The sequence below is a fragment of the Bufo bufo genome, chromosome 3, assembly GCF_905171765.1.
Source record: "Bufo bufo chromosome 3, aBufBuf1.1, whole genome shotgun sequence".
In the NCBI taxonomy this organism is placed as follows: Eukaryota; Metazoa; Chordata; class Amphibia; order Anura; family Bufonidae; genus Bufo; species Bufo bufo.
This window is the reverse complement of record NC_053391.1, coordinates 222371969-222397368: the sequence shown is the minus strand read 5'-3', so window position 1 is coordinate 222397368 and position 25400 is coordinate 222371969. Positions and strand designations below refer to the sequence as shown.

At 43.2% G+C, this 25400-nt stretch overlaps 1 protein-coding gene across 1 annotated transcript in view; it reads left to right on the top strand.

Annotated features, from left to right (window-relative positions):
• The window catches only part of MFSD4A (major facilitator superfamily domain containing 4A), a 96228-nt gene that overhangs the window by 28056 nt on the left and 42772 nt on the right, over window positions 1-25400 (top strand). Inside the window, exons 3-5 of the mRNA XM_040423972.1 lie at window positions 3981-4179; window positions 21198-21437; window positions 21578-21749. Of these exons, the coding sequence (XP_040279906.1) occupies window positions 3981-4179; window positions 21198-21437; window positions 21578-21749 (611 nt within the window). The remainder of the gene's footprint in view (window positions 1-3980; window positions 4180-21197; window positions 21438-21577; window positions 21750-25400) is intronic.

Here is a 25400-nt window from a genome sequence, read left to right as displayed (position 1 = left end):
GTATTTTAAGACAATGATGCATAAAAAGGTATGAAGACATATTAAGAAATTAAATCGCACAGAAATTTTAAGTGAATGGGAGTTGTGCTGTAGAATGCTTTCTAATTCTAGCCCAGTTCACTGTTTCTGGTGACTGCCAAAAGCAGCAGATCGTTGGGGGAGCCGCAGACTCCCACTGATCTGATATCGAGAACCTTTAATTTGTACTGTGGAGTCTGCATAAAAACCAAGGCATGCCAGATATCTGAAGAAGTGTACGAGCTTTATATGGTGCACACAGGGTGAAGACCATGTAAGGCCAGGCTCACATCACTTTTGGAATGGTCTAATAAACATATACGTCAAATGTATGAAACTGTATAATTATACTACTGTTTATGTCTGCCAATGAGTGCCATTAAAATGTTTTCTTCCCTATATAGTCATATTCAAAGGCCAACTGAACTTTGAGGCAATGATATGCCAATATATATTGGGCAAATCTTTTGGAATATGCAGGGAGATAACCGATGGGCTAGGTTGCCAACTGTCCAAAAATGTATGGACAGTCCTTAGAAATATTCGTAAAAATAAAAATAAATGTAATTTTTTGAGACTGTTGGTCCCTAAGTAGTTTTTTTTTGTGATAATTATCATTTTACAGCTCACAGTAAATGTAGGTAATGAGGTGTTATGAAGTAATGAGGTGTTGTCAATATATTGAGCTGACATATATTACATTATAATCTGTATCATTCATTATGGTTTTCAAATTTGTGTGTAAAAAATATTGGATGCCCGTGATTTTCAGAAGTTGTCCAGAAAAAAGAAAATGTTTGGTTGGCAACCTTGCTAGTGAGGGTTACTGGGGCATGTGCCCCAGTTGCTGGATGCTAGGGTGACAACAAGCCCATTTGGTTAAAACGAGGGTATATAGATAAAGGACTAGAGCAGCAAACTGAAGCTTTGCCCAGGGTAAAAAGAAAACCCAGCTACAGCTCTGGCCAATGGGTAGATGGTCTATGGGCTCAGTTTGTGAACCTAGCCTAAACGTTATAAGCTTCCAGAGACATCAGGTTCAATGGTAAAGGAAAGTAAGTAAAGAAATTACATGAGCTTACCATTATGGAACAAATAGAAACCTAAGAGTTCTTTGTAGCTATTCATTTTCTCATGAGACCTTTTATTTGTACACACAATGAGGTGGAAAGCAAGATAACAATGCTCAGGAGGTTTGGAAGGACAGACAGAGGATAAAGATATGAAATACATTGTACCCAAATGATAGCATGCTGTTTTTTTCTAGTTACTTAAAGGGGAACTAGTCCTGTATAGTGGTCAATGAAATTGTACATTCACTGAAAAGAAATATTCCCCACTTTATATAAATGTTAGGATGAAATGTAGGTTAGGCTGTCTTAAAGAGGCTCTGTCACCAGGATCAACCCTAATAAACCAGACATACTGGCTGGTAGGGCTCATCATGCTGATTAAAACTATACCTTTCTTTTATATGATAAATATCTGCAGAGATATCTGTCTTTTTATTCATATGCAAATGAGCAATTGGAGCACCAAGAGGCGGGGCTGAATCGTCTGAGCACTGCCATGTAACACCCCCTGTGCTCTGCACACTTCCCCACCCATTAATCAGCATGATACTCAGGTACTCCGGTTCCACTCATGGGAGTTTAGCTGCAGTACGCCAGTGTCAGAAACTACACAGTGGATGAAGCCTTCCATTCATTGTATATTTTCTGGCACCTGCCCAAAACAGCTGATGAGTGGGGGTGCCAGATACCGAAGAAAATGAGGACAGGTCATTAGTAGTTAAAGGGTTTATCCAACCCTATAATGCCTAGGCCCCTCACACAGGTTGTACTTACCTTGATCCTGGGCACCCGCATCGCTTCTGATGGCCAATTGGCCGCCGCTGCATCTCCCCATTGCGCGGATAAAAATATCGCCCCTCCCCCTTCCCCTCCGCCAGATGTTTTGATCCACGTGACGGGGAGCTGCAGCGGTGGTCGTGCAAGCCAAAGTGACGCGGGTGCCCAGGAGCTAGGCTAGCGGCTCAAGCATTATAGAGGTTGGATAGCCCCTTTAAGTCCTGGAAAATCCCTTTAATTCGATGTACAGCACCTATAGTTTGATTTACAAATTCAAAAGAAGTTACTGGTAGAATTTATGTAATAATAAGAATGGGTACATTTAGTAAATATCGTATTTACCATCTGGTACTTAGAGGGTTAAGCTGTGGAACAGGGGCAGTGCCAGGCTCTTAACTACCTTCTATTACTCAGTATAGTTAACTACACATTCTCACACTCACATGGTTTTCAGCATTGCCCATAATTGTTAAGTACAAGGTGACCTCTTATTTAAACATTTGACAGGGGAGGAAATTCTGATACTTGTTCCAGTCGATGCTATGGCTTAGTAGTAAACATACATTTAGGGCTCATGCACGCGGTCGTGTTATAGTATGGAGCTGTGGTAGCGTTGCCATAGAGGTGTATGTCCCCTCTACGGTCATACAAATCCAGTAGATAATCCTTTAGAGAAGAATATCGGTATGCTTTGAGTCCAATGTAGCCTGTACGGCAGTGCTCGGAGGCTGTATGGTGCCATACCTCAGGAGCCATGCAGCCTTCCTGCAGAGGGTGTTGGTGAGGTGTGTGTTCCTGTGTGCAAGGTTAGAAATAAGCAAAGCCCCACCTTTCAAGTCCCTTTCAAGAATCTTTAAGGAAACAGCTTTAAGCGAACCTGTCAGCTGCACTATGTTGTTCTTACAAAGGGCAGCATTGTGTAGTGACAGACCCGCTAATGTCAGAGGTCCGCAGGTGCTGTGCTGGCAGTCAGAGAGTACTGACATGCTGAAACCCATAGTGCGCACCAGGGCTGTGAGGGATATAAGTCCGATGGAACTGACTGCCCCCCACCAGACGTTGACTGACAGGTTTCTTTACTGTTGTGCATAGGAGGCGGGGGGAGGGCGGATGGAGTGCGCAGCATTGGACTCATCTCTTTCACAGATCTTGTACGCGCTTGCAGGGTCTAGCACAGGGATCAGTAACGTTCAGCACTCCAGCTCCTATGAAACCACAACTCCCAGCATGTGTAAAAAGTAGGAGGGTCCAGCTTCTGCTAAAGCGATATCCTTTATTTGATGCGGTAAAATCCATACAAGACAAGACAGTTGCAAAATCGACGCATTTCGGATCTCAAGTTAACATGATATAAGTAAGGATCGCTAACTTGAGATCCGAAACGCGTTGATTTTGCAACTGTCTTGTCTTGTATGGATTTTACAGCATCGAATAAAGGCTATCGTTTTAGCAGAAGATGGACCCCTTTACTTTTTACACAGTTTATGTTGGCTTTGTCCTGGCCACGTCCGTGCCTCTGATACGATACGCAGGTGAGCGCTGCAATTTGACTTTCTATATCTACAGCTATAAATTCATCAAAAATGAAGGGAGGGCGAGGGAGGGGCACAAGTTCCGGCTCCCATGGGCTGGTGAGGAACAAAGGCAACCCAGCTAGTGGACATCGAATAATTATAGCCCAGATCTCCTCCTATGCTGCCCCCCTTAACCAATAAAACGCCTGAAACCAGGGCTCAGGTAACTCTACCCTAAACCCTATAGGTCAAGAATTTTGACCAATTAAGGCCATCACTGGGCAGGCAAGCAAATCTGTCATATGAAAGGTGGGACATCTTCCTTCTCAAAACATCCCAGACCCTGCTAAAAATACTATGAGGATAGTTCCTCAATGTCCAGGATCCCACAGACCGCTGACCTCAGCGGGTCTGTCACTACACGATGCTGCACAGTGCAGTGAGGGCACCTTAGTACAGGTGACATTTCTGCCCCATTCATTGGTTTGATGGAAAATAAGGGCAGTTGGCACAGGGCAAGTTGTAAGAAAACTTACAATTACAGAATTGTGTATTTCTCTCTATCATCTCGCTAATCTTATTATTTTGCCATCCACAGATTGAACCTGTGTTTGCTCATTTTGTTGATATCTTCACTGACCATCTCACTGGTATTCGCCATCATTCCATTTTGCCAACATGTTGGCGTCCTTGCAATGGTCATGGCAGTAGCTGGTCTGGCCATGGGCAACATTGATACAATCTCTAACATGCAGCTTGTGAAAATCTATCAGCAGGACTCCGCGGTTTTCTTACAGGTGAGAGACGCACTGAAATTCCACATGGAAATTGACTAATGAGGGCAACACTCCTTAACTTGGGATTGGGATGAAAATCATATATTGAGAAATAAAATGATTGTCCCGTATTTACTAATCCTAAAGAGAACATTTTGTAGGCAACTGTTGGGAAGGAAGAGTTCATTCCCAACAAGCGCCTGCTCTTCAGCGGAGGAGACCGCTGCATTTCCATGCAGCGATCTCCTCCACAGTATGGGGAGGAGCAATCGCTAATGCCTTTGCTTGTCCCCATACTGACCTGTTGTCTGCTTGTTAGCAATCATCTGACTGAGAATCATCCTGTGTAAAGGGGCCTTTAGAGAGGCTGTCTATCCCTGCAGTAGAATTATCACAGGGGCTGGATGATAACCTGGTGCAGGGATACAGTCATGTGAAAAAATTAGGACACCCTTTGAAAGCATGTGGTTTTTTGTAACATTTTTAATAAATGGTTATTTCATCTCCGTTTCAACAATACAGAGAGATTAAAGTAATCCAACTAAACAAAGAAAACTGAAGAAAAGTCTTTTCAAGATCTTCTGTAAATGTCATTCTACAAAAATGCCTATTCTAACTGAGGAAAAAGATAGGACACCCTCACATGTATTCCCTCTTAAATTGGCTCAGATCTCACACAGGTATATCACACCAGGTGCACATAATTAGTAGATCGTTACTCTGCATGTTGAATGAGGCTTGCCCTATTTAAACCTCAGACATTTAGTTTGGTGTGCTCCTGACTGTTGAAGTGAGAGTGAGCACCATGGTGAGAGCAAAAGAGCTGTCAGAGGACTTCAGAAAAAAGATTGTAGCAGCCTATGAGTCTGGGAAGGGATTTAAAAAGATCTCAAAAGATTTTGAAATCAGCCATTCCACTGTCCGGAAGATAGTCTACAAGTGGAGGGCTTTCAAAACAACTGCCAACATGCCCAGGACTGGTCGCCCCAGCAAGTTCACCCCAAGAGCAGACCGCAAGATGCTAAAAGAGGTATCCAAAAACCCTAAAGTGTCATCTCGAGAACTACAGCAGGCTCTGGCTACTGTTGATGTAGAAGTACATGCCTCTACAATCAGAAAGAGACTGTACAAGTTTAACTTGCATGGGAGGTGTGCAAGGAGGAAACCTTTGCTTTCCAAGAGAAACATCGAGGCCAGACTGACATTTGCCAGCGATAAAGTTGACAAAGACCAGGACTTCTGGAATAATGTTCTTTGGACAGATGAGTCCAAAATTAAATTATTTGGACACAACAGCAGAGGACATGTTTGGCGTAAACCAAACACAGCATTCCAAGAAAAGAACCTCATACCAACTGTGAAGCATGGAGGTGGAAGTGTCATGGTTTGGGGCTGCTTTGCTGCAGCAGGACCTGGTCAGCTCACCATCATAGAATCCACGATGAATTCTACTGTGTATCAGAAGGTGCTTGAAGAACATGTGAGACCATCAGTTAGAAAATTAAAGCTGAAGCGGAACTGGACCATGCAACATGACAATGACCCAAAACATACTAGTAAATCAACCAAAGATTGGCTGAAAAAGAAGAAATGGAGAGTCCTGGAATGGCCAAGTCAAAGTCCAGATTTGAATCCCATTGAGATGCTGTGGGGTGACTTGAAAAGGGCTGTACGTGCAAGAAACCCCTCAAACATCTCACAGCTGAAAAAGTTCTGCATTGAGGAGTGGGGTAAAATTTCCTCAGACCGATGTCGAAGACTGGTAGATGGCTACAAGAACCGTCTCACTGCAGTTATTTCAGCCAAAGGAGGTAACACTCGCTATTAGGGGCAAGGGTGTCCTATCTTTTTCCTCAGTTAGAATAGGCATTTTTGTAGAATGACATTTACAGAAGATCTTGAAAAGACTTTTCTTCAGTTTTCTTTGTTTAGTCGGATTACTTTAATCTCTCTGTATTGTTGAAACGGAGATGAAATAACCATTTATTAAAAATGTTACAAATAACCACATGCTTTCAAAGGGTGTCCTAATTTTTTCACAAGACTGTATATACTTTTCTCTGACTCTATACCAACTAGTGGTTGGCTTACTTTGAGACAGATTTGTATTCCAAAATTGCTCCAAAATCTTGGTACAAAATTATGAATTTTAGGTCCATTCCTTGCCCATGGAGCTCCACCCCCTTTCTGCTAAGTCCCACTTCCATTCTCAAGTATGACGGTGGGACATGTAGAAACCCCAGATGTGCCAATTTGCGCCACAGACAGATTTCTAGCGCATACACATTATTAAATCTGCATCATTATGCAGCCCTATAATCCTTGGTGTCAGCAGCACGTTCCCATGTAAACAGGCATGTGCTCCCGACAATATGCAAATTGTATTGGGATCGAATAATGATACTAACAGTCGTTCTTCCTCCACAGAGTTTGCATCAACCTGCGGAAGGCTGGATTTCCACATTGAGGCTTTTTATGCAGTTATTGAAGTCAAAACCAGGAGTGGATTAAAAAAAGAGAAGTTGTATATGTCTTTATACTTTCTCACCTTATATGATCCACTCCTGGTTTTGCCTTCATGAACTGCATCCAAAAGCTTGAACATGAAACCCAGGCTAAGGGCCCATTCACACGACCGTATGGTCGACATTCCGTGTTGTGGACGGCGAATAGCAGTTAGCAAAATACAGGCACTGGCTGTGTGAACTTCACATTGCGGATGTGGACTCATTGACTTACAGTGCCTTGCAAAAGTGTTCACCCCTTTGACTTTTTTCATATTTTGGTGCCTCACAGCCTGGAATTAACATGGATTGTTTGAGGATTTGCATCATTTAATTTACAGAACATGCCCACAACTTTAAAGAAGTTTTTTTTAATTATTATTGTGAAGCAAACAACAAATAGGACAAAATAACAGAAAAAGTCAATGTGCAGAACTATTCACCCCCCTAAAGTCAATACTTTGTAGAGCCACCTTTTGCGGCAATCACAGCTCCAAGTCGCTTTGGATAAGTCTCTATGAGCTTGCCACTTCTTACCACTGGTATTTTTGCCCACTCCTCCTTGCAAAACTGCTCCAGCTCCTTCAAGTTGGACGGTTTGCGCTTGTGAACAGCAATCTTTAAGTCTGACCACAGATTTTCTATTGGATTGAGATCTGGGCTTTGACTAGGCCATTCCAACACATTTGTATGTTTCCCCTTAAACCATTCAAGTGTTGCTTTAGCAGTGTGTTTGGGGTCATTGTCCTGCTGGAAGGTGAACCTCCGTCCTAGCCTCAAATCACGCACAGAGTGGTACAGGTTTTGCTCAAGAATATCCCTGTATTTAGCACCATCCATCTTTTCCTCAACTTTGACCAGTTTCCCAGTCCCAACTTCTGAAAAACATCCCCACAGCATGATGCTGCTACCACCATGTTTCATTTCACTATGGGGATGGTGTTCTTTGGGTGATGTGATGTGTTGGGTTTGCTCCAGACAGCGTTTTCTTTGATGGCCGAAAAGTTCAATTTTAGTCTCATTAGACCAGAACACCTTCCTCCATACATTTTGGGAGTCTCCCACATGCGTTTTTGCCTTTTTGTTTTTAGCTGAAAGTAATGTTTTTCTTCTGGCCACTCTGCCCTAAAGTCCATCTCTATGGAGCGTGCGGCTTATTGTCATCTTATGTACAGATACTCCAGTCTCTGTTGTGGAACTCTGCAGCTCTTCCAGGGTTACCTTAGGTCTCTGTGCTGCCTCTATGATTAATGCCCTTCTTGCCCGGTCCGTAAGTTTTGGTGGGCGGCGGTCTCTTGGCAGGTTTGCTGTTGTGCCATGTTCTTTCCATTTGGTTATGATAGATTAGATGGTGCTCCTGGGGATCATCAAAGATTTGGATATTTTTTTAGAACCTAACCTTGACTTGTACTTCTCAACAACATTGTCCCTTACTTGTTTGGAGAGTTCCGTGGTCTTCATGATAGTGTTTGGTTAGTGATGCCTCTTGCTTAGGTGTTGCAGCCTCTGGGGCCTTTCAAAAAAGGTGTGTATATGTAATGACAGATCATGTCACACTTAGATTGCACACAGGTGGACATCATTTCACTAATTATGTGATTTCTGAAGGTAATTGTTTGCACCAGAGAGCTTTATGGGCTTTCTAACAAAGAGGGTGAATACATACGCACATGACAATTTTCTGTTTTCTATTTTTAAACAATAGTTTTATTTATATATTTTTCTGATTTCACTTCACCAACTTAGACTATTGTGTTCTGATCCATCACATAAAATTCAGATTAACAAAACATTGAACGTAAGGCTGTAATGTAACAAAATACGAAAAAAGTCAAGGGGAGTGAATACTTTTCAAAGGCACTGTAAATAGGTCCTCGATTCGCAAGATACAGCAAAAGATAGGACATGTCCTATTTTTTGCAGTGCGAAAGCACGGATCCGAAAGCCCACGGAAGGGCTTCTGAGTGTTTCTGTGGGCTTCTGATCCGTGCCTCCCCACCGCAAAAGATAGGGCACGTCCTATGTTTTTCCATATCTTGCAGATCGTAGACCCATTCAAGTGAATGGGTCTGCATCCGCAATGCTGAGTTCACACGGCTGTTTGCGGTTCCCAATATGGGCACGGCAACCATCCAGTCATGTGAATGGGCCCTCCAGCTGCTGCCACAGTTTTTGAAGCCCAAATCAGGTGTGGATGATAAAAAGAAAGAGTATTAGGGAGAGAGTCGACTTCTCTTCTTCATTCTCTTCAATTATGTTTGCGGTTTTAGCTGCAGATTTTACTGATTTCCAATGAAGAGTGAGATCTGCTCGAAAACCACATCTAATCTGCACCAAAATCCGCAATTAGAAATTGCGTATTTTGGTGCAGATTTATTGCAGAAATGCACATACATCCGCACGGAAATTTGTGTGGATCTTATGTGCGATCACCCACATTGTGTCGGCAGACGGCCTTAGGTTGCCTCTATAGATTCAAGTATTGTTCAGGATGCGGTTTTGAACCTAAAACCAGATGTGGATTGTAAAGGGAGAATAAGTATGAAACACAGATTCTACTTCTCCTCTTTTTGAACCTATACCTGGATTTACCTTTAAAACTGCATCAAAAAACAGAATTAGTACGGGCAGCCTCTGGGTGCTGCCACATGTCCAGGAGTTCAGCCAAGACCAGTAGTCAAAGCAAGCGGAGAGATACCGTACTTAATCCTTTCTCTCCATTTATGATTGTTCTGTCTCAGCATTCATTTCAGTATCATTACAAATCAATTCTGCTTTCAGTTGGCTTATTCCTGTTATTAGTTAGGTAACAGCACCATCTAATGGTGGTAAAAATGTATTACACTTAAGTTTCTTGTTAATAAAGATTATTGTATTGTTGGGAGGTGCTAAGCATTGTGGGTAGTGCAAGGCATTCTGGGAAAGAGAATCCCAGTCTGCAATTTTACAGGACATCAGCAGAGCTGGACCATGCAGCTCTCCTTCTTAAACTCCACCATCTTTGTGCAAGTATATCTGGTCAGTGAGATCTACCTTGTCTCAGAGATATTATGTTATGCAGTGATGTTCAGATAGCTGTAGTGTTACTCAGGGAACATGTTGTAGCTGTTAGATATTAGATATGTAATCCTATGTATAGACAGCCATTTTGGGACATATGCTCAGAGTTAATGTAATGTTGTAGTCAGGCCCGTCGCTAACAGACAGGCAAAACAAACAATTGCTTGGGGCCCCGAGCTGGTTGGGGCCCCGAGCTGGCCAAGCAGAGTAACTCAGAAGATCCAATGGTATAAAATATTCTAACCCCCAGGCGTTCCCATGGTGACGGGGACGCTTGCCTGGTTAGAATATACCATCGGATCTGAGTTTTTCGAGCTCAGTGAGATCGTAAAAAACTCAAATCCGATGATATATTCTAACCCCCAAGCGTTCCCATGGTGACAGGGACGCTTGCCTGGGGGTTAGAATATACAGGGCCCCGACTACTTTAACTTTAATCATTGCTCATTGGCATTGCTGAGTGAGCTGTTTACTTGGATTATTTCGGATATCTCTTACTCTGTCTTAGCTCCGGACTCCGGTAATAGCAGGCAGTGCGGGGGGCGGCGCTCACTCACTGTCACTGACGTCACGCGCCTGCTCCTCCCACTAGGCGGCGCAGGCGCGTGACGTCAGTGAGTGAGCGCCGCCTGCACTGCCTGCTGTTGTTACCGGAGCTAAGACAAAGTAAGAGTCAGAGACCAGAGTCAGAGATATCCAAACAATCCTAGTAAAGAGCTCAGTAATGACTTGAGCAATGATTAAAGTAGTTACTGATTCGTTTATAAATATACTGCTGTGCTGTGAGCGTCGGGGAGGGGGATCTGTGGATGGCACTGTAGGGGGATCTGTGGATGGCAGTGCCATCCACAGATCCCCCTACAGTGCCATCCACAGATCCCCCCCTCCCCTAAACAGTCCCATCCACACAGATCTCCCCCCTAAACAGCGCCATCCACAGATCCCCCTACAGTGCCATCCACAGATCCCCCCCTCCCCTAAACAGTGCCATCATGATGATCATGGCACTGTTTAGGGGAGGGGGGATCTGTGGATGGCACTGTTTAGGGGGGATCTGTGGATTGCACTGTTTAGGGGGGATCTGTGTATGGCAGTGCCATCCACAGATCCCCCTACAGTGCCATCCACAGATCCCCCCTCCCCTAAACAGTGCCATCCACACAGATCTCCCCCCTAAACAGCGCCATCCACAGATCCCCCTACAGTGCCATCCACAGATCCCCCCTCCCCTAAACAGTGCCATCCACACAGATCTCCCCCCTAAACAGTGCCATCCACAGATCCCCCTACAGTGCCATCCACAGATCCCCCTACAGTGCCATCCACAGATCTCCCCCCTAAACAGTGCCATCCACAGACCCCCCCCCCCTCCCCTAAACAGTGCCATCATGGCACTGTTTAGGGGAGGGGGATCTGTGGATGGCACTGTTTAGGGGGAAGATCTGTGGATGGCACTGTTTAGGGGGGAGATCTGTGGATGGCACTGTTTAGGGGGGAGATCTGTGGATGGCACTGTTCAAATTTCATGCACATTAAATGCAACAGCAGTATTTGCACTGTAAACCTCCTTTTTTATTTTATATAAAGTGTGGGTGAACTTAAACTGTATGGCTATACTGTGGTTCCTATAGGCTTTGCGTGCGTAAGGTGTGGAGGGGGGGGGGCCTCCATGTCTATTTTGCTTGGGGCCCCCAAATTCCTTCAAACGGCCCTGGTTGTAGTACATTTTGTTCTATGCTTTCTGCTGTACATGCTATCTTGTATGCTTTATACTTATACAAGCTATTTGTATTCTTATAGTTTTACCAAACAATTGATCACACATCAATACTCCTGTTTTGCCAATAAACAAGTTAGACTACAGAAAACAGTCCTCTTATTTGGAAGACAGGAATGGTTTATACTGAATGTCAGACTGCACACTGTGTGAACGTGTATGAAGACAGAACAATGATCCACTCCTGCTTTTGGCTTCAAAAACTGCATCAGAAAACCTGAACGTATGGCAGCAGTCTAAAATAAGACCATGTAAAAGAACCCTTAGGTTGCTTTCACACAGTCAGTGTTTGGCCAATGATTTCCATCAGTGATTTAGAGCCAAAACCAGGTGTGGGTCTAAACACACAGAACAGGAGGAAATCCATTATACCTTATCTCTGTGTAGGCACCATTCCTGGTTTTGGCTGACAATCAGTGTTGGAAATCACTGACCAAAGACTGACTGTGCGAAAGCAGCTTTAGGACTCTTTCACACGAGCGAATGCCGTGCGGGTAATCTGCTCCGTGAAAGAGAGCCAAGCCCCGTTCCGAACAGCAGAGACATGGAGCATTAACATGATTAATAATGCTCTGTGCCTCTCTGTGACCTTTTTACTATAAAATCACAGTGAGATAAAGTTGTCACCGTGATTTTGTAGTAAAAAGGTCACAGAGAGGCACAGAGCATTATCAATCATGTTAATGCTCTGTGTCTCTGATGTCCGAAACGGGGCTTGGCTGTCATTCACGCAGTGGATTCCACACAAGGGATCAGTTCATGTGAAAGAGCCCTTAAGGTCCCTTTAATTGGCCTTATTTAGCAAGCAATTTCGTGGAGGAAGCATTCCTTCCTGACAAACACCTGCTCATCAGTGGAGGAGACCGCTTAATTTCCATCCCCTGCACAGTATAGGGGGGGAGTGATGCCATCGCTCATCCCCATACAGAGTAATTGTTTGCTGGAAACAGAGTGCTGTTTAGACCGCATGATCTGCTGCTGGAAAATGATGATTTATGTGACGCACCATCTTTACAAAGGCAGATTATCGCTAATGAGCATCTGGACAAAGGCTCGTTAATGATATCCTGACCCAACATTGGGCTGTGTAAAGGGCTATTAAAGGGGTTGTCTGCTTTTTTATATTGATTATCTATCCTCAGGAGAGGCCATCAGTATCAGATGGCGAGGGTCCAATTCCTGTTTGAAGCTGTTTGAAGAGAACACAGCACTCAAACAAGCCCTGCCTTCTTATCAGGGCTCGTGCGGGTCGCAACTGCAGTGGCGAGCAGTGTAATTATAACTACGCCACCCCATTCACTTCAGTGGGACAGCTATTAACTTGCAGTTGCAGTGGCGAGCAGGTAAACAGTAAAGAAAAGGCATCACTCGTACGAGCTCTGCCTTCTCTTCAAACAGCTGATCGGCGGAGGCCCTGAGGATAGGTCATCTATAAAGATGAGATACGGAGCGTTGTTTGATAGAGTGCTATTATGTTAACCCTTTCTGGCTCTTTAAAAAGGGCATCAGAGGTATTACCGCATCCCAAAATGCGTGTACTATTTAAATATGAAAATATTTATTCCGTAATGGAAAAAATCTGAATGGCCAATTCACTATTTTTTTCGTCACTTTGCCTCCCCCAAAAAATTCGATAAAAAGTGATGAAAAAGTCATACACACTCCCTGGAAAAAATGAGCCCTCACACAGCTCCGTACACGTAACTATAAAAAAATAATGTTGGTCCGAATGTGCCTTTGAAAAGAAAAAGTGAATATTTTTTTTTTTCTTTTCGAAAGTTACATTTTTTTTCAGTATTAAAATACAATAAAAACTATATAAATGTGCTATCACTGTAATTATACTGACTAAGGGAATTAAGGTAACAGGTTAATTTTACTGCATAGGGAACACAGTAAAAAGAAAACCTATAAAACTGACAGAATTGCGCTTTCTTTCCCAGTGCCACCCCATTCGGTATTTTTTCAGCTACTAGACAACACAACTTGTCCTGCAAAAAACAAGCCCTCATATGGCTATGTGAACAGAAAAGTAAAAAATGTATGGCTCTGGGAAGGGCGGGAGTAAAAAAAAGCAATGGAAACACAAAAACAGAAAATGGCCCAGTCTTGAAATAGTTAACCATCAGAGCACATAGGGATATAGCAGTGTAATATTGCTTTCATATTTTTAGTGTGTGGTAAAAGAGCTTTTACATAAAGCTTGCATTTTTTCAGTAGTTTTGCACTGCAAAAAGTAGGTATATAGTCAGACACAGTAAAACACAGTAAAAAGAAAACCCATAGGCTCTTCTAAGACCTGAAAATCTTTATCTGTAACCCTTAGCATCCGTCAAAGAGAATTGTGTTCACATTATATCCATCAGTAGATCAGAGGAAACAATTTACATAAAAAAAAGCTTTCAAACATGAGTAATAGGTAGTCATACGTAAAACTAGATTCTCCAAGGCTGCATGATCAAAGGAGTAACATAAGCAGAGTATCAGCATTAGAACAGACGGTTAGTGAAAATGAAAGCACTATATGGCTGGAGTCACATAACTTTTTGTGACACTTTTGATGATATTTTTGGAGCTTAACCACCTCAGCCCCCAGTGCTTAAACACCCTGAAAGACCAGGCCACTTTTTACACTTCTGACCTACACTACTTTCACCGTTTATTGCTCGGTCATGCAACTTACCACCCAAATGAATTTTACCTCCTTTTCTTCTCACTAATAGAGCTTTCATTTGGTGGTATTTCATTGCTGCTGACATTTTTACTTTTTTTGTTATTAATCGAAATTTAACGATTTTTTTGCAAAAAAATGACATTTTTCACTTTCAGTTGTAAAATTTTGCAAAAAAAACGACATCCATATAGAAATTTTGCTCTAAATTTATAGTTCTACATGTCTTTGATAAAAAAAAAATGTTTGGGTAAAAAAAAAATGGTTTGGGTAAAAGTTATAGCGTTTACAAACTATGGTACAAAAATGTGAATTTCCGCTTTTTGAAGCAGCTCTGACTTTCTGAGCACCTGTCATGTTTCCTGAGGTTCTACAATGCCCAGACAGTACAAACACCCCACAAATGACCCCATTTCTGAAAGTACACACCCTAAGGTATTCGCTGATGGGCATAGTGAGTTCATAGAACTTTTTATTTTTTGTCACAAGTTAGCGGAAAATGATGATTTTTTTTTTTTTTTTTTTTCTTACAAAGTCTCATATTCCACTAACTTGTGACAAAAAATAAAAAGTTCTATGAACTCACTATGCCCATCAGCGAATACCTTGGGGTCTCTTCTTTCCAAAATGGGGTCACTTGTGGGGTAGTTATACTGCCCTGGCATTCTAGGGGCCCAAATGTGTGGTAAGGAGTTTGAAATCAAATTCTGTAAAAAATGACCTGTGAAATCCGAAAGGTGCTCTTTGGAATATGGGCCCCTTTGCCCACCTAGGCTGCAAAAAAGTGTCACACATCTGGTATCTCCGTACTCAGGAGAAGGTGGGGAATGTGTTTTGGGGTGTCATTTTATATATACCCATGCTGGGTGAGAGAAATATCTTGGCAAAAGACAACTTTTCCCATTTTTTTATACAAAGTTGTCATTTGACCAAGATATTTATCTCACCCAGCATGGGTATATGTAAAAAGACACCCCAAAACACATTCCTCAACTTCTCCTGAGTACGGGGATACCAGATGTGTGACACTTTTTTGCAGCCTAGGTGGGCAAAGGGGCCCATATTCCAAAGAGCACCTTTCGGATTTCACTCCTCATTTTTTCCTGAATTTGATTTCAAACTCCTTACCACACATTTGGGCCCCTAGAATACCAGGGCAGTATAACTACCCCACAAGTGACCCCATTTTGGAAAGAAGACACCCCAAGGTATTCCGTGAGGGGCATGGCGAGTTCCTAGAATTTTTTATTTTTTGTCACAAGTTAGTGGAAAATGATGATTTTTTTTTTTTTTTTTTCATACAAAGTCTCATATTCCACAAACTTGTGACAAAAAATAAAAACTTCCATGAACTCACTATGCCCATCAGCGAATACCTTGGGGTCTCTTCTTTCCAAAATGGGGTCACTTGTGGGGTAGTTATACTGCCCTGGCATTCTAGGGGCCCAAATGTGTGGTAAGTAGGTAAATGACCTGTGAAATCCGAAAGGTGCTCTTTGGAATGTGGGCCCCTTTGCCCACCTAGGCTGCAAAAAAGTGTCACACATCTGGTATCTCTGTATTCAGGAGAAGTTGAGGAATGTGTTTTGGGGTGTCTTTTTACATATACCCATGCTGGGTGAGATAAATATCTTGGTCAAATGCCAACTTTGTATAAAAAAATGGGAAAAGTTGTCTTTTGCCAAGATATTTCTCTCACCCAGCATGGGTATATGTAAAATGACACCCCAAAACACATTCCCCAACTTCTCCCGATTACGGAGATACCAGATGTGTGACACTTTTTTGCAGCCGAGGTGGGCAAAGGGGCCCATATTCAAAAGAGCACCTTTCGGATTTCACAGGTCATTTTTTACAGAATTTGATTTCAAACTCCTTACCACACATTTGGGCCCCTAAAATGCCAGGGCAGTATAACTACCCCACAAGTGACCCCATTTTGGAAAGAAGAGACCCCAAGGTATTCGCTGATGGGCATAGTGAGTTCATGGAAGTTTTTATTTTTTGTCACAAGTTAGTGGAATATGAGACTTTGTATGAAAAAAAAAAAAAAAAAAAAAATAAGCATTTTCCACTAACTTGTGACAAAAAATAAAAAATTCTAGGAACTCGCCATGCCCCTCACGGAATACCTTGGGGTGTCTTCTTTCCAAAATGGGGTCACTTGTGGGGTAGTTATACTGCCCTGGCATTTTCCAGGGGCCCTAATGTGTGGTAAGTAGGTAAATGACCTGTGAAATCCTAAAGGTGCTCTTTGGAATATGGGCCCCTTTGCCCACCTAGGCTGCAAAAAAGTGTCACACATCTGGTATCTCCGTACTCGGGAGAAGTTGGGGAATGTGTTTTGGGGTGTCATTTTACATATACCCATGCTGGGTGAGAGAAATATCTTGGCAAAAGACAACTTTTCCCATTTTTTTATACAAAGTTGGCATTTGACCAAGATATTTCTCTCACCCAGCATGGGTATATGTAAAATGACACCCCAAAACACATTCCCCAACTTCTCCTGAGTACGGCGATACCAGATGTGTGACACTTTTTTGCAGCCTAGATGCGCAAAGGTGCCCAAATTCCTTTTAGGAGGGCATTTTTAGACATTTGGATACCAGACTTCTTCTCACGCTTTGGGGCCCCTAGAATGCCAGGGCAGTATAAATACCCCACATGTGACCCCATTTTGGAAAGAAGACACCCCAAGGTATTCAATGAGGGGCATGGCGAGTTCATAGAAATTTTTTTTTTTTGGCACAAGTTAGCGGAAATTGATATTTTTAATTTTTTTCTCACAAAGTCTCCCGTTCCGCTAACTTGGGACAAAAATTTCAATCTTTCATGGACTCAATATGCCCCTCACGGAATACCTGGGGGTGTCTTCTTTCCGAAATGGGGTCACATGTGGGGTATTTATACTGCCCTGGCATTCTAGGGGCCCTAAAGCGTGAGAAGAAGTCTGGAATATAAATGTCTAAAAAATTTTACGCATTTGGATTCCGTGAGGGGTATGGTGAGTTCATGTGAGATTTTATTTTTTGACACAAGTTAGTGGAATATGAGACTTTGTAAGAAAAAATAAATAAAATTCCGCTAACTTGGGCCAAAAAAATATCTGAATGGAGCCTTACAGAGGGGTGATCAATGACAGGGGGGTGATCAATGACAGGGGGGGTGATCAATGACAGGGGGGGTGATCAATGACAGGGGGGTGATCAATGACAGGGGGGTGATCAATGACAGGGGGGTGATCAATGACAGGGGGGTGATCAGGGAGTCTATATGGGGTGATAACCACAGTCATTGATCACGCCCGTGTAAGGCTTCATTCAGACGTCCGGATGCGTTTTGCGGATCCGATCCATCTATCAGTGCATCCGTAAAAATCATGCGGACATCTGAATGGAGCTTTACAGGGGGGTAATCAATGACAGGGGGGTAATCAATGACAGGGGGGTGATCAGGGAGTCTATATGGGGTGATAACCACAGTCATTGATCATGCCCCTGTAAGGCTTCATTCAGACGTCCGGATGCGTTTTGCGGATCCGATCCATCTATCAGTGCATCCGTAAAAATCATGCGGACATCTGAATGGAGCTTTACAGGGGGGTAATCAATGACAGGGGGGTGATCAGGGAGTCTATATGGGGTGATAACCACAGTCATTGATCATGCCCCTGTAAGGCTTCATTCAGACGTCCGGATGCGTTTTGCGGATCCGATCCATCTATCAGTGGATCCGTAAAAATCATGCGGACGTCTGAATGGAGCTTTACAGGGGGGTAATCAATGACAGGGGTGTAATCAATGACAGGGGGGTGATCAGGGAGTCTATATGGGGTGATAACCACAGTCATTGATCATGCCCCTGTAAGGCTTCATTCAGACGTCCGGATGCGTTTTGCGGATCCGATCCATCTATCAGTGCATCCGTAAAAATCATGCGGACATCTGAATGGAGCTTTACAGGTGGGTAATCAATGACAGGGGGGTGATCACCACAGTCATTGATCATGCCCCTGTAAGGCTTCATTCAGACGACCGGATGCATTTTGCGGATCCGATCCATGTATCAGTGCATCCGTAAAAATCATGCGGACATCTGAATGGAGCTTTACAGGGGGGTAATCAATGACAGGGGGGTGATCAGGGAGTCTATATGGGGTGATCACCACAGTCATTGATCACGCCCCTGTAAGGCTTCATTCAGACGTCCGGATGCGTTTTGCGGATCCGATCCATCTATCAGTGGATCCGTAAAAATCATGCGGACGTCTGAATGGAGCTTTACAGGGGGTTGATCAATGACAGGGGGGTAATCAATGACAGGGGGGTGATCAGGGAGTCTATATGGGGTGATCAGGGGTGATTAGGGGTGATCAGGGGCTAATAAGGGGTTAATAAGTGACGGGGGGGGGGGGTGTAGTGTAGTGTAGTGGTGCTTGGTGCTACTTTACTGAGCTACCTGTGTCCTCTGGTGGTCGATCCAAACAAAGGGGACCACCAGAGGACCAGGTAGCAGGTATATTAGACGCTGTTATCAAAACAGCGTCTAATATACCTGTTAGGGGTTAAAAAAAACACATCTCCAGCCTGCCAGCGAACGTTCGCCGCTGGCAGGCTGGAGATCAACTCTCTTACCTTCCGTTCCTGTGAGCGCGCGCGCCTGTGTGCGCGCGTTCACAGGAAGTCTCGCGTCTCGCGAGATGACGCGTATATGCGTGACTGTGCGCAGCGCTGCCACCTCCGGAACGCGATCCTGCGTTAGGCGGTCCGGAGGTGGTTAAGCTAGAAGCAAGTTGAAAGTAAATGAGAAATATAAAGCATGGCCTTATACTACTTTTTGCTTGATCCACTTCTGGATTTAGCTCAAAAATGCTTTAAAAACTGCCACAGTGACACAGGCCTAAATGACATAGCGAATATGAGAAGCTGAAAAGGTTGTTTTGTAATTGTAATTAAAAGGATTAGGAATTCAGGATTAGGAGTACTAAATATCTTTTGGTATTGTGGGATGCACCGAGCCTTTTTGCTGCCTGAGGCAAAGCTTGAAATGGCGCTTCCCCCCATGTCAAATTCTCAACCTAGCCCTTTTCCTCCAGCCCTACTGGTAAAGACACACTTGGAAAACATTACATAGAGCTCTATAAAACATACAAGGTAATACAGCATGACATATCTCATCCACTGATGTCTCTTCTGATGCAGAGTTTCTCTTTTCTCATCTTCTCCATTGGGACCAGACGGCCATGATGATTTCTTCCAGCCATCTCTTGTCTCTGCAGAGTTTGACACGCACACAGACATCTTAATTTCCTACTTTTTCTTCATCCTCCCAGGATGCGGTGCAGGACACCAGCCTCTTCCGGTTTGTGTCCGGAGCTGTATGAAACCTGGCTCAGGCGGTACGATGATGATGACGTCATCGCGCTTCCTGTGCCGGCCTATCAGAGGGAACATAGCACCAGTTAACTGTATAGCCGAGGATGGCGATACGGTTAAATATGGAGAGATGAGCACTTCCACAATGGAAGCTCTCTTTGTCCACAGCCCTGCCTCCATCCCTAGGTAGCACCACCTGAGGCAATCCCCTCACCTCACATATGCATCGCATACCACTGGATATGCATGTCATTACATATTCTAACCTATATATGAACTTTAAATATTTATTTAAAGGGGTTCTCTGAAAACTATTTCAGATGGCTGTTAGCAGCCCATTCTGGAAAGAATGTTGGAAGGATTGCATCCAGCTGAAGAGCTGCATATGGGAAGAGGGGGCGGGACCTAGCTTAACTAGCACAATGCTCAGACGCCTGCGTTCATTGCTGAGTATTCCTTGCTTACTGGGCATGACAGTATATTGGCATAGCATACTCAGGATCACATCATTACTATCTATTGGAGAGCAGGGACTTTGCTCTACAATAGTTAGTAAATGGTGCAATCCTACCTACAATATGCTATTATGGCTGAGCAGCCTGACAGGAAAGAAGAGCAGAGTTCCTGACCCACAGTAGATAGTAATGATGCAATCCTGTGTGTGATATGCTAGCATGGCTGAGCAGCCCGGCAGGAATGAAGAGAAGAGTTCCTGCACTACAGTAGTTAGTAATGATGCGATCCTGTGTGCCATTTGCTGTCATGGCTGAGCAGCCTGACAGGACCGAAGAGTAGAGTTTCTGCTCTAAAGTAGATCGTAATAGCACTAGAGCGCAGTGCTAGTGGAGCAAGGCCTCACCCCCTCACTTTTCCAGACTGCTCTGCAGCTGCACACAACCAACCCTATTCACCTTCTAGGGTGGGTTGCTGGTGGCTATTTTAAATAATCCCTGTAGATCCCCTTTTATCTTTAGTCTGACATATGGATTTAGATAGAAAAAGGTTGTCCATTTGTAAAACTGAAAGAATGCAGCTAAGAGCAGCTTTTCCCTGTTTATGATCACCAATTCATTTGAATGTCTTGGATATAATGCTACAGAAGCCACTTCAGGGGATATATTCGAACAAAACTTCCCCTGGCAGTGTGACTTCCCCTGGCAGTGTGAACGCTAGGTTCACATCTGCAGTGGAAGTTCCGTTAGAAGCTTCCATTGCAGATTCCAGAAAAAAGCAGGACCCAATACTTCAGCATGTGAATGGGTTCCAAGAGTATCAATATTTAAATAATTGTCCATGAATGCAAGATATGTTTTGTTTGTACCGCCTCTGACTACGCTGGCAGTCATTGCTAACTAAGGGCTCTTTCACACTTGCGTTATTGTCTTCCGGCATAGAGTTCCGTCGTCGGGACTCTATGCCGGAAGAATACTGATCAGGATTATCCTAATGCATTCTGAATGGAGAGTAATCCGTTCAGGATGCATCAGGATGTCTTCAGTTCCGGTACGGAACGTTTTTTGGCCGGAGAAAATACCGCAGCATGCTGCGCTTTTTGCTCCGGCCAAAAATCCTGAAGCGCATGTACCAAGTAGCCATTGACCCTGTAAACAAGTGATGGCAGGATTGAGAACTTTTGTTTTCTCCCTTAGGTACTTCACTTCTTTGTTGGTTTTGGAGCTCTGTTGAGTCCATTAATAGCGGATCCATTCCTTTCTGACACCAACTGTATCCAGTCAAATACCACCTTGAATGGAAGCAGTAACCTTGAGCACATAAGGAACTCAATTGTCCCACATCACCCAGGCAATGTGTCTCACTATGTCCTTCCTCTTTCTGGCCCAGTAGTGTCAAATGTGTCTTATGCCTTTTGGATTATGGCTGCCATCAATGTGAGTTTTTCATATGTTTTTATATATATATATATATATAGTCTCGACTTGTAACCCAAAAAGGTAATTTATGTTCATTTTAGGGTTAGTGACTGGTCACAAGACCTAAGATCGTATGTCTCTCTTCCATTTTCCTGCAGCTTCCTGTGCCTATTGCTGTATTCCTGTTAATGTACCAGAAAGGCATAGTGCCTGGTTGTCATCGCAGGCGGGGGTCTTTACTGTCTGCTGATGAATTAGCAATGGAGACTCAGAAGGAAATAAATGAAGAGAAGAATCCAGAAATACAAAAAGGATATAGGCATGAGGAAGGTGAGCAATTTCCATTTGCAGATTACATTGCAGATTACATTGTGCTGATTGATGTTCAGTCAGAGCAAATGCTAAGCACACAATACAATCGCCTGGTTCACGCTATAGAAATGGGTGAAGTTAGTCTAGTAAAGTACAGTAAAAGGCAGCGATCATGAAGATAAACAATGACTAATGCATACCAGGGGACATATTACACCGACAGTATTTTTAGAATTTTTATATTTGTTGGAAAAGGGTGCTTTCAAGTAACACGAAAGCAGATTTACTAACGACAGCGTAAACTTTTGAAAATCTCAAACTGCGCCAGATTTATCACAATAGATGATGCTGGATAATAAATCTGGTGCATTTTTAGACTGTCAGCTCTAACTTGACACCACATATTTGTTAGCATAGTTTACTCCCCAAAAAATAAAATTTTGGTGCATTTTAATTTTTTTTATAAATCTTTTTTATTGTATGTGAAAGTAGAACAGAAATATTGCAGAACATACAACTATAATAATCATAGCAGATAGAGAACAAACAACAACCTATACAGCTAAGTTTAGATTAGATTTAGGCTGGTTGCAGTACATCTCAGAGACTGAATTGGCACAGACATAGACAAGCTGATAAATAGCAGTAATAAATAGCAGTAATACATATCAGTAATAATGCTGAATCACCTCCATGATACCTAGTATGGTATAACACTTGGGTTTCTAGAGACCATAGCAGCGACCCTTATAGGCACTTTGTGGGCATGAAGCATTCTAATGAAGTGTAGTGTGATGTAGAGTAACGTATAAGGGGAAACTTTTTCCATGGGTGCCAAAGCTTAAAGGGAACCTGTCAGCGGCAAAAACCACCCCAAACCGGCAGCAGTACCTTCAAGTAGCCGGCAGTGTGTTTCTAATGATGATTTTCTTCCTGCATTCAGATGTTGTAAAAGCAGGAAAAAGCGATCTTTTATCCCCTGAGTGCGCTATTTTCGAGTCACTCTTGAAGTCAAGCGGGCAGCGGCCTCCTTGCTTCAAGTCAAGGTAAACGCGCCCCCTTCCCTGCCCCTTCTTCTCCGATTGACTTCAAGAGTGACTCGAAAATAGCGCGCTCAGGGGATAAAAGATCGTTTTTTCCTGCTTTTACCGCATCTGACTGCAGGAAGAAAATCATCATTATAAACACACTGCAGGCTACTTGAAGGTACTGCTGGCAGTTTGGGGTGGTTTTTGCCGCTGACAGGTTCCCTTTAACGAACCTATAATGTTTCCTGGCTGCCATTCTATAGATTTGGCTAATCTTGTCAAACCATTGGTCCAGTGTTGGTGGGTCCGTTCTATGCCAATTAAGGGGAACTAGCAAACAAGCTATTTGCACCAGGAGAGTAGGCAGATTAGATTCGGATGGTGACTATGAGTCATTGGGCAGCCACAACAGAACCACCTCCGGAGTTAATTTTACCTGTGTATCGCAAATCAGATTGATCTTAGCTTCTATCTTTTGTCAGAACCCCTGTATGGCCGAGCAGTCCCAGAATATGTGAAGGAGGGAGCCAGACTCCTATTGACATCTCCAACATCTGTCGCTTTGGGTTAAGCCAGATTGGAATAGCTTTTTTGGATAGTTATACCATCTAGTCAAAATCTTAAAGGAGTGTTCTTGTATGCGTACACATTTGGAGAACCCATGGGACCTACAGCAAATTTTGACCATCTCTGACTCCGTGAAGGACCTTTGGAGTTCCTTTTCCCAGTTCCCTATGTAAGCAGGGCATGGTGCTTGAGACACAGATAATAAGGAGTAGTACAAAAAAGAGATCCATCTAGGGCGCATAGTTAGGGGATTTAGAGTTTTTTCCAACCAAGTAGGTTCCCCTTGTTCTTTACCCCAGGGGAAGATCATCCTTAGGGAGCGGGAGAGTTCATGAATTTCTAAGAAGTTCCCTATGGGTAATATGCTTGAGCAATAATGTGAAATATTGTCCTGTGAGCCTATGTCAGAGAGGAGCTCTTTAATTGATTTGTCTTTTAGCTTGATTCAGAAGCTGGGGGTATTGGGACGGGAGGGAAGAGCATAGGATGGAAGTAGGTGGCTGGGTATGTAGAATGGGAGCTTGGACATCAATGGGGATTTGTCATGTAAAGAACTGGAGGTATCATAGATTCCCCTCGTTAGACCTGACAGTGCGGTTTTTGGCTTGGTTAGTCCCCACAGGCTGGCCATTTGTTGGTCACTTAGCACAACCCGCTCTATGTCCATAGGATATCATGTCTATAGGATATCATGTCCTTCAACACATAGTGAGATCCACCTCTTCAATTGAATAGCTTTGTAGTATGTCAGCATATCTGGTAGGCCGAAGCCCCCGATAGATCGAGGAAGAATGAGGGCAACATATGATATCCTGGGTTTCTTTTTCTGCCACAGAAAAGAGGAAAAGATGGATCTAATCATGCGGAAGAATACCTGATTGAGAAAAATCGGTACCATCTGAAGCATATATAACAGCTTGGGCATTACATACTGTACAGACCAAAAGTTTGGACACACCTTCTCATTCAAAGAGTTTTCTTTATTTTCATGACTATGAAAATTGTAGATTCACACTGAAGGCATCAAAACTATGAATTAACACATGTGGAATTATATACATAACAAACAAGTGTGAAACAACTGAAAATATGTCATATTCTAGGTTCTTCAAAGTAGCCACCTTTTGCTTTGATTACTGCTTTGCACACTCTTGGCATTCTCTTGATGAGCTTCAAGAGGTAGTCCCCTGAAATGGTTTTCACTTCACAGGTGTGCCCTGTCAGGTTTAATAAGTGGGATTTCTTGCCTTATAAATGGGGTTGGGACCCTCAGTTGCGTTTAGGAGAAGTCAGGTGGATACACACCTGATAGTCCTACTGAATAAACTGTTAGAATTTGTATTATGGCAAGAAAAAAGCAGCTAAGTAAAGAAAAACGAGTGGCCATCATTACTTTAAGAAATGAAGGTCAGTCAGCCGAAAAATTAGGAAAACTTTGGAAGTAAGGGCTATTTGACCATGAAGGAGAGTGATGGGGTGCTGCGCCAGATGACCTGGCCTCCACAGTCACCGGACCTGAACCCAATCGAGATGGTTTGGGGTGAGCTGGACCGCAGAGTGAAGGCAAAAGGGCCAACAAGTGCTAAGCATCTCTGGGAACTCCTTCAAGACTGTTGGAAGACCATTTCAGGTGACTACCTCTTGAAGCTCATCAAGAGAATGCCAAGAGTGTGCAAAGCAGTAATCAAAGCAAAAGGTGGCTACTTTGAAGAACCTAGAATATGACATATTTTCAGTTGTTTCACACTTGTTTGTTATGTATATAATTCCACATGTGTTAATACATAGTTTTGATGCCTTCATAGTCATGAAAATAAAGAAAACTCTTTGAATGAGAAGGTGTGTCCAAACTTTTGGTCTGTACTGTACGTGCTCAAAAGGTTCTTTCTTCCCAACCAGTAGAAATATGGGATGGAAAGTTAGGTTAACATTCTTTTAATCTCACCAATCAGAGGTGCATAATTTGCTCCATAGAGATCTGATGTGTCCTTGGTCAAGTATATACCCAAATATTTTAATTGGGACGGCTGCCACTTAAAGGGCATCGTTTTACTCAGTGTGTCGACTATTCCTG